Source organism: Acanthisitta chloris, unplaced genomic scaffold (genome assembly GCF_000695815.1).
Source record: "Acanthisitta chloris isolate BGI_N310 unplaced genomic scaffold, ASM69581v1 scaffold8784, whole genome shotgun sequence".
Classification (NCBI taxonomy): Eukaryota; Metazoa; Chordata; class Aves; order Passeriformes; family Acanthisittidae; genus Acanthisitta; species Acanthisitta chloris.
The window spans coordinates 29,902-39,514 of record NW_008667624.1 but is presented as its reverse complement, the minus strand read 5'-3'; the positions used below and the strand labels follow the sequence as shown (position 1 = coordinate 39,514).

Sequence of the window (9,613 nt, the reverse complement as noted above, 5' to 3'; positions counted from 1 at the left end):
AAAGCTAGTGATTGGCATAAAATCCAAACTGAAAGAGCCTTGTCATCCATCTTGTCATCTTAAAAACAAAAAAATCCCAAGCAAACACAAAATCTCTCTTCTCCATATAGCAGGGGGTGGTCTACCCTGAGTAAACCATCATCTATTATTGGAAGTTGTATGACTTAACAAGAAGTAATATCTGAAAAAATCTTGACACAGCTGTCTTAATCATAAACTCTAATTCCTGTGTGGAACTGCTGATTCTGGACTCCAGTACTTACACCAAGTGCCATGATGTGGGTACCAAAACCATGTGTCAGGTATTACAGAATTTACTCTTAGACGTGAACAATTTCTAATAACAGTATTGGTCCTAATCTAGCCAAGATGATACAGAATTTATCACTTTAAATTCAAGATGCTTTTGCTACATCATTTAAAATGTACAGCAATGTTCAAGTATGCAGATGAATATATAGAAATTATATTAAAAATTTAGCATAACTTTACATTAACAAAACACAAAAAGATAACTAGTTACATTGCAGATTACTCCACAAATCCCTCTCTAGACTCTGCAGATCTTATGATTCATAATACACCATTAAAAATGTTACAATTACAAGTGTGAGGCTAAAAGGTTGTGCCACAGAAGGAGATCTGGAGGACCAGGCTGTCTGAAGCTGATAATTTCGTAGGTCTAGGCGACAGGAATTTTGTACTTCTTGCAGAATTTCACTTTCACCTATGCCCATTGCTGCACTAATGTCCCGCACCTACAAAAATATAAGAGGTTTGCCCTGAAACCAGACTGGCACAACAGCAGAAAGGTTTAAGCAGCTAGAAAATCCAATGCTATTCCAAACTGTATTGCAAAAACACATCTGAATGTGAGGAAATCAGCATCATCATCCTGCTGTTTGTGTTCCTATTAAACACTTCCCAGAATTCGGTACAGATTCATCACAAGCAGGAGTCACAGGTCTGGCTGTTCTTTATCTTTGCTCCCTCCACAAATGAATGGATTAGCTGGAAAACCCTAAGCAAACAAACTCATGGACTTTCTTCCCTGAAGTCAGTTCATACTATCGAGACAGAGCTTCAGTGTCTCTAATCAGAAAAAAAAAAAAGACTACATCTCGCAGATTGGTTAGATGTAATGACATTCAGCCTCTTCATAATGTCAGTCTTGCCACGTGATGAACTTGGCACTATGTAGATATTTTGCCAGATAAACTGAAATGGTATAAAATTCCCTGATTTCTGTTCATCTAACATACTCCAAAAAGACAAGTGGAAGAAAGGTCACTGTGAAATATGTGTTGTCTACAAGGCTTTGTGTATAGTCTCTACTTACTTATCCCTGTAAATAAAAGTAGTAGAAGGCAAGCAGTCTGGAAGTTTCCACAGAGGCATTTGAGGGAGTTACCATTGAGGGAGTCCTTACTCTTACACAGTCTCCTTTCCTCCTCTCCTCCTTCATCCTTCTGGATTAGCTTCTACTACTTACACCTAAACCTCATAGTGATCTGGTTGTTATGTTTATGGCTTGCTAGTGATCTGGTCATGGCAGGAGCCTTTTGGATAGCAGTCCCATCCCATGACAAGAATTAAATTGATTTGCAGGAGTCAACATTCCTTACTGCCCCAGCGAACACAGCCAGACTGTGATGCTGGTACATCCGCAGTTTCTCCAAACCATGAATTGATTCTATTTAGAAGTCACTGATGTGTACTTATCAGATTACCACAGAGAGAAAAAGCTCCAAAGAGCTTTGTCTGCTCTTTCTCTTTCCTTTATTCTGCTAACACTCTCTTGCCATCTTGGTTTCTTTCCCAGTATTTGGAATTACCAAATTAAGTGCTTACATTCCTTCATATGTCTCCCATTGAAACAAAAAACAAAACAAAACAAAAAAAAATTAAAAAATAAAACCCACCCAAAAATAAAAACAAGGCACCAACAGTTCCTTTCTCCCTCTTAGCAAGAGTCAAGATTCACTTTGGGTTTTAATCTTACATTTTCCACTTCCCTGAAGACACGGAGGAAGTTCTCCCTTAAGATCCCTTTTAGTTCAGTTTCATTCCATCCTCTTCTAAGAAGTTCCTCAATCAAAGAAGGGTATTTAGAGACGTCTTCCAATCCCTTTGGGAAACTGTTGGCAAGAATCACACAAGAACATTCAACAGACATCACTGAAAAATGTAGAAAAAGATTTTTAATTAGTCTTTTGCACGTATTGACTTCTAGAGAATTGTTTGCACACATTGACTTTTCTTCCTCTGAGAATTCAACTGACAAACAGAAGCAGAACTGGGACACAACAAAAGGCTTTTTCTGCATGTAGAAACCCATAGACAGAACTTAACTGTGTATTCTGCAATGAAGATGCACTTCTGTATAGCCACAGCATGGGAGGATACTAACATAGAACAAAAGGGAAAAAAATCCAGAAACTCATGTGTGCATTAATCCAGTCTTTATATCTGGTCTTTAGAGTAAGAGGAAACAGCTGCATCACAGATGGAGTTGGTGCAATCCACTTGTGCAACTGAGGACAGGAGGAAACCTGTAAACACATGATGAGCTATGGAGTTGCAGGAAATATTTTGACCTCTGTTGTTTACAAAATAGTCATTCCAAAAAGAATGCAATCAGAATAATATGATTGGTTTGAATTCAGCCATTTAGACAGTGAAAAGAAACCTGTTCAGAACCTTCTAGTGAAGAAATTGCAATAAGCAAAACTGACCTGTCTTGTGCTAATTCTTGTCAGAATAAAAAGGAATTAGAAGTAAGAAGCTGCAAAACCTGTATTAAATAGCTGTTTTAAATTGTATTTCCATGAGTCTTTGACATTGTTTTGAGAAAACTAAGATTTTTGCTACTTTTCTTCTCTATTGAGGTGTGGTGATAAGCATATCTCAAGAAATCTGTGGCATTGCTACCAGGAGTTAGGACCTTAACAACTCCACCACCAGTTTTACTGATGATTTGTGAGAAAATGCATGCGATAAAATGTGTCCTTTTGTTGCAAACTGTGTTTTTATTTTGAACATTATAGTTTCAGAGCCATGATTAGCTAATGATCATCAGGGGAGCTGACACACTGGTTTTGTGATCCTACTTTACAGATGTGAGCCTGACTCTGACTTTCATACCCAAGTGTGTCTGACCCCAGGAGATAAAAAAAAAAAAAAAAAAGGAAAAAAAAAAAGAAGACGATTCAACAGATAAAAATCAAGAAGAAAAGTTTAGGGTTACAGCAGCAAATGCCACCTAATCTACATTTATTTCCTGTGCTGTACCCAAGCCCCAAATGCAGGATTGGTTTCACAGCACCAAAACACTTCGGGGGTTTCCCCAAGGACAGTGGAGGGAAGAGCTCTGCATTATCTCTCTAGGCTGCCCCATTTACCATCTAAAGGCTGAGGCAGCTTTTCTGTGTTCATCTTTGGCTTTTGAAGAAAAACAACCTCTATCAGTGGTTTTGTATGTGCAAACCACTGTGAGAACACACAACTGTGGAGTTCACGGGGCATTAGGATCCACTTCCACATTTGTAGCACTGCTTCATGTGGTTCTAAAAAGGAATTGTTGTGGCCTTCTTTCATAAAACCTGTTTTAGTGTTCTTCAGAAGACAACTAGACACCACTTTCTCAGTCTGCTTTCTTTTCGCCCTAGAAGGAATCAAAGCCATCATAATTTAAGGAGCAGATGTCAATGCATGTACAATTTTACTCACCGTTCCACTCCATCGTAGTCACCACCAATTCCTATGCATTCTGAACCTGCAATTTTCTTTATATGGTCAAAATGATCTGAAATAAAATACCAAAGAAAACCATATCTAAGCATCCAGCAAAAAGAACATTACAGTTGAGATGTGTTGGCACTAGGTGACTGTTCTCCTTGATCATGGATTCTTAATCAAATCCTTTTGAAAAAGTATCAGAAGACACCCTGATAATACAAGGTAAAATTGAATAATGCAGTTGGTGTATTCTGGATATTGACTGATGCTTAACTAGATGTTATTTGTTATTCAGCCCATCAGGCAGTGATCTTCAAAGTTACAGCTACACTGATGAAATGAGGAAAGAGACCTGACCATCACAGTACTTTCATTCCCAGCAACCTGATTATACCAATAGAATTTTCATTACCCATTACATACCTATATTTTCCATTCTTAATTACATAGGTTAAAGATGTTTTCCAGAGAGTAACAAGTACTCTGGGTTTAATGGTTCTTGGCTCCATTTGTGAGCATTGTGTCCTCCAGCTACTCATACACCTTGTACCTCTTGTTATTGTGTAATGAATATTAGCTCTGAAAACACCTAGAGCTGGATGAAGGTGTGGAAGGAATAAGCAAGCAGCATAATTTACACAGCCTCAACAATGACACACACCCCAGGAAATTCACTGAATTTATATGAATTCACAGAACCCACAAAAACTACAGTATGATAACATCAAACCTGCAAGGGTAGAAACATTAACAACTTCTCTGCCACAGGCCAGTACATCTGCATTGAAAGTCACCATGATGATACCCTTGTTCTTTTTCTGAAAGATATGAAGAGACAGGTAATGAGTGAACACTCATGTGTCCTGCAAATCTCACGGGCATCTTACACAGAACCTTCTCCATCCATCCATCAGTGAGCACAGCAGCACTCTGTAAGTCAAAGCTCAGATGGCAACAAAGGCTTTGCCTCCCTGTCCTTTCCCTTGTGTTCATTATACTTTCATGTAGCCTGAATCAACAACCTCAACCAGAATTTCAAAGTATTGGCAAACACTTCACTTTTGTAGCCAAGGATTAACCACAACCCAAAGAAAATGTCTCAGAAGCAGATGTGTAACTTTCTGCTCAAGTATCTGCTTCTAAATCAACTTCAGAGATGAGAAGGTAAAAAGTAAACACCATGACTTGAATGCCTTAGTTTGCCTCAGACTAGCCAAACATTGCTATTAAAACAAACCCCAACCCCACCCCAAAGCAATCCAAATTCATCCCTCCCCTAAAAAACAACAAAACAAACCCAAGGACCATATTGCTCACCAGTTGCTGGAGGATATCATCAGGAACATTTCTTGAATGATTACAAACAGAAAATGCTGATGAATGGCTGAAAATTACTGGTGCTTTTGAGATATTCAGTGCAGCTTTAGCTGTGGAATATGAAGTATGAGATAAATCTATCATCATACCCAGGCGATTCATCTCCTTTACCACTTCCTAAAACAGATGTACAGACAACAGTGTCAGTATTAAGTTTCCTTAAAGGAAACCAATTGACTGATGTATGTAGAAAGATAGATTAATTATGCAGCTGTCAGATAGCCATAAGCATGATCTGCCTCTATTGGTTTCTATATAGCTATTAATTTAATTGACATTTATTCACTCACAATTACTCTCAAAACTTAGAAAACTTAGTCAATTTAAACTAAGTCATTTGAACTGTTATTCACATCTCACTGCTTCCACACATGAATTCCTACATCTCATCTGTATTAAAGCAATTCTTGCAATTAAATCTAGTGCTTATTTCACTCTGAAGAACAGCACAGGGAATTTAGTTGGACTGAACCCGGATCACCTCCTAACTATCAAGATCTTCCAGTAATTAATTTTTAATGACAAGTTGCTTTTGAAAAGATAAGGCCAGAAGTTGTTAGTTGGTGACAGATTGCCCAGATTAGCATTTGAAAGAGATCCTTACTTGGCCAAATGCAGTCAGACCAATAACACTAGGATAAAAGTTGTGTATTCCTTTGGATGATGATTCTGACCTTAAAAAGGGGAGGGAGGGAGGAGAAACATGTTATTCTGGAGACTCCAGTATCAGCAGCTGAAACCTCTTACACTACACACAATAAAAATCATTACCATATCACATAGCCAAACAAGGGGATAATGAGCTACATAATAGGCATCTGGTTCAGGCAGTGCTTTTTATCTTCATAACTGTTTTCAGGTTCACACTGATGATGTTTGTGAAGCAATGCAAGACAAGCAGAGAGGTGCTTGTCAGAAATTCTCTGATTAAACAAACTTCCACCAGAGAACAGACACTGCAATGTTACCTGTCAGCCAGAAAGCTGCTCTTCAGCCCTCTGCACACAATCCCCCTTCCCTCAAACAGTGCCAGAAAGAATTTTGTCAGTCCAGCAAAGACTGGCCAGAGGACAGCACTGAAGGCTGCTGACTGCTGAGTTCTTACATAGTATTTACCCTTTATCTACGTCTTATGCATTTTTAGCACTCAGCCAGAAAGCTGCTCTTCAGCCCTCTGCACACAATCCCCCTTCCCTCAAACAGTGCCAGAAAGAATTTTGTCAGTCCAGCAAAGACTGGCCAGAGGACAGCACTGAAGGCTGCTGACTGCTGAGTTCTTACATAGTATTTACCCTTTATCTATATCTTATGCATTTTTAGCACTTTTTTTGGTCTGTTTTGCCCAGGTTAACTCTCCTATTATAGCAAAGGAAATAGCAATTTTGCCATCTTTGTGTTGTTACCAAGTGTAAAAGTTTCCAAATGGTCAGCAAAATAAGCCCTACATGACAGATGTAGCCTGCCACTTGACACATGGACAATGATTTACCCCCAAAACCTATCATCCTTGACTTAATTTAGAATCTTTCACAAGTTAACTGTGTCTGAATCCACATTTCTCCCATCATGGACCTCCTATTCTTTTGCACTAGAAAGTCACACAAAAATATGCTCATTAGTTACCAAGGAGTATTGCAGGAGTGTGTTAAAGTCATGTAACGAACACCCAGGTCATAATACATCCTCAGTGTTGCCAAACTGCTGTCAATGGAGTGACCACCTTCTATTCCAATCAAACACGCAATCCTTCTGCTGTCAGAGATACCTGAAAAAAACAGTGCAAGATAATTCCAAGGTAATTTCATGATAGCACTACTGAGCAACAATTGGTTTTGTAAATGGCAAGCGATAATATTGGCATTTTTGTGAACAGGAGCTTATAGTAGTACATGTTTATATGGCAGATTTTCTCAGGACTGCAGTGGGCAGGACTGTGCACAGAGTCAGTTGCTGTGGTTCAGTGGAACAGTTGAAGTTACTCTTTAAAGCAGGACAACTTGCCTGCTTGCAGCTCTCTGTCCTTAGTATATACCTCCTGCAATCACATGTTTAAAAAATATTTTTCAAGAAAAAAAGCATCACCTTGGGAAGTTGTCACAAGCTCCAGCTCTTCATAGCTGTTACACATCCTCTTGACAACATCAATTTGCTCTAGGGTCAGACGCACAGCATCTCTGTTCTGAGCGCTGCAAAGAACATACACTGACCAAAACTGAAAGAGACATTGACAAGTAAACTAGATAACTTGTGTTTCAACTTAGAATCTTCCATTTGCTAATAGTTCATGAGCACAGACCAAAATAATTTCCTGCCGTTTACAAGGCAGTTGCCACTGTAGTTTTTCCCCAAAAGGAAGAGTTATGATGCAAGGCAAGAGCATCCACTGCAACCATGATTAAAGCCTCCTGACACACTCAGCTACTCCCCAGTACATGCAGGAAAGCTGGTGTAAGCTTACTTTATATATCACAGAACAAACGCTGCCTTTTTTTACTAAGGGCAGCTCAATTGGAAAATACAAACTTTTAAAACACAAATATTACGAAACAGTGTCTGTGGCTTTTCAGTTTATTGTTGTTTCTTTTTCAACATAAAGAGCCAAAGCCAAGTGCAGGAGTATTTTTGTGATGGGGAAGGAGGCAAATGTAAAAATATGGTCTCTGACTCAGAACCACAGCAATACATACCTGAGCTCCCACATAACCAGCCTGGAGTTTCACAAGGTTTGTGTGGGTCTTGTTGAGTTCTCTTAAGTTGACTCTACTGAGCCTATTTTGGTAAAATATTCTCAGTTTCAGTACAAAGTCATTGTGGCTAGAATTGAAAAAAAATAGGGCTTGTGATAGAAGTAAGTTATTCTCTTTTTAACCCAAATGTAATTTATTCCGCTGTTCTTAGTCCCTTACACAGTCAATTGCCAATAATCCTCACAGCAACAGATGCTTCAAGGTCTCCCTTCTTTTCTGCCTTTTCTGCTTCTCACCCCACTCCACCAGCGATACAGAAAGCTGGGAGAGGACACAGCTGAGCCAGCTGACACCAGCTGGCCAGAGGGATATTCCAGTCTGTGCATTATGCTCAGCATATGAAGTTGGGGAGAAGAAGGAAGGCAGGGCACATTCAGTGTGATGGCATTTGTCTTTCCAAGAAACTGTTATGTGTGATGGAGCCTTCTTTTCCTGGGGATGGCTAAACACCTCAGCCATGGGAAGTAGTGAATTGATTCCTTGTTTTGCTTTGTTTGTGCTTTTGCTTTCCCTATTAAACTGTCTTTATCTCAACCCATGAGTTTTCTCATTTTTGCTCTTCTGAGTCTCTCCCTCACCCCACCAGGGGCAAGTGAACAAGTGGCTGTGTGGGCTTAACTGCCAGCTGGGGCTAAACCATAACATCTGACCACAAATGTGTTAAGAATTACCAAACCTTACAGTAAGCACCCTCTGAGCCAAATTTCCTTCCCGGGAAGTGACTGCAACAGTAGCTATCTGCTATGTGCTAGTAACAGCCTATGTCTCTGCTGATCCAAACACACTTCAGCATTTCCTTCTCACTTGTCAAGATTCACAAAGAGGGTTTAGTTAAATATATCTTATATACCCATCGATTAAACGTGCGTCTTGCATCAGCTCAATAGCTCTGTCTCTCATTGATTTCTCATAGCTGAATGGCACACCATCAGAAAGGAATATCAACAGCCACAACAACTTTGTTGTATTTCTCTTCATTTCCATTTTCCAGTTTGCTAAAGTAGAGGTACCACAACTCTTTGCTGATAGCAATGAAACAGCAAAATTCCCACTCTGCAGAGGTTGTAGGCTTGATAGTCTAGGCAGAGTCAAAGTGCTTCTCCTTCTGGTAAGGCTGTTGTGAATTCTGCAGGAGGAAAGAAAAAAGCCAAAGAAATAATAGTAAACAGAAGGGAAACATTGGAAACTGTAAAACTGCTGCCTTCTCCCAAAGGTTTGAAGGTTTCTGGCTGCTGTGCTTTTGCACATATAACCACTCTTTCAACTGTTGCCACCAGCTAACTGCTGAAGAGAACCAACTCCTCGGTCAGAGCTGTCAGGGTGAGCCTGACACACCCAGGGCTCACACCTCCTAAAAACCAGCTCCCAAAACAGCATAACATGCTAGGTTTTTCATTACATTACCTGGCTTGTTCTCGTTATTTGGGAAACATCAGCCATGATGTGTCACTGCCAAACAAGATGACCTCAGTTCTTACTTTCAGTCAAAGAAATTGAATATTTATAGATTGTGTATTTGGGGAAAACGAGGCAGATCACAGGCTCCTCTCTCCCAGCCCTGGGGTATGGAAAGCAAAGCATATCATTATTCCCCATGGGACAAACCCAGAGGCAGCATCATGATGCTGCTCCAGGAACTGAAATACATCTCTGCAGTTCTGACTTAGGCACCACAGCTGAGCCCCTCATGGGCCAAAAGTCTGTCCCAAAGAAATAATGTAACATCACAAGCGACTGTGAGCACAAGGAGA

At 39.8% G+C, this 9,613-nt stretch overlaps 1 protein-coding gene across 1 annotated transcript; it reads right to left on the bottom strand.

The window, feature by feature from the left end:
* Positions 1 to 566: 566 nt before the first annotated feature.
* Positions 567 to 8,846, bottom strand: DPEP2 (dipeptidase 2). Its single transcript, XM_009072570.1, has 10 exons — positions 8,713 to 8,846; positions 7,803 to 7,929; positions 7,198 to 7,327; positions 6,739 to 6,880; positions 5,720 to 5,789; positions 5,056 to 5,232; positions 4,469 to 4,556; positions 3,730 to 3,805; positions 2,003 to 2,138; positions 567 to 758 (listed from the first exon to the last, which is right to left on the bottom strand). The coding sequence occupies exons 1-10, from the start codon at positions 8,844 to 8,846 to the stop codon at positions 567 to 569; spliced, it is 1,272 nt and encodes a 423-aa protein (XP_009070818.1).
* Positions 8,847 to 9,613: the final 767 nt, after the last annotated feature.

What these genes read in the sequence shown, in the direction of transcription:
- DPEP2 (XM_009072570.1), bottom strand. Translation starts at nt 8,846, where the DNA reads ATGGAAATGAAGAGAAATACAACAAAGTTGTTGTGGCTGTTGATATTC. An exon ending in TAATGTTTCTACCCTTGCAG is followed by an intron (nt 3,806 to 4,468) that starts GTTTGATGTTAT and finishes ATTTTATTTCAG; the next exon opens with ATCATTTTGACCATATAAAG. An exon ending in GACTACGATGGAGTGGAACG is followed by an intron (nt 2,139 to 3,729) that starts GTGAGTAAAATT and finishes TCTTGCCAACAG; the next exon opens with TTTCCCAAAGGGATTGGAAG.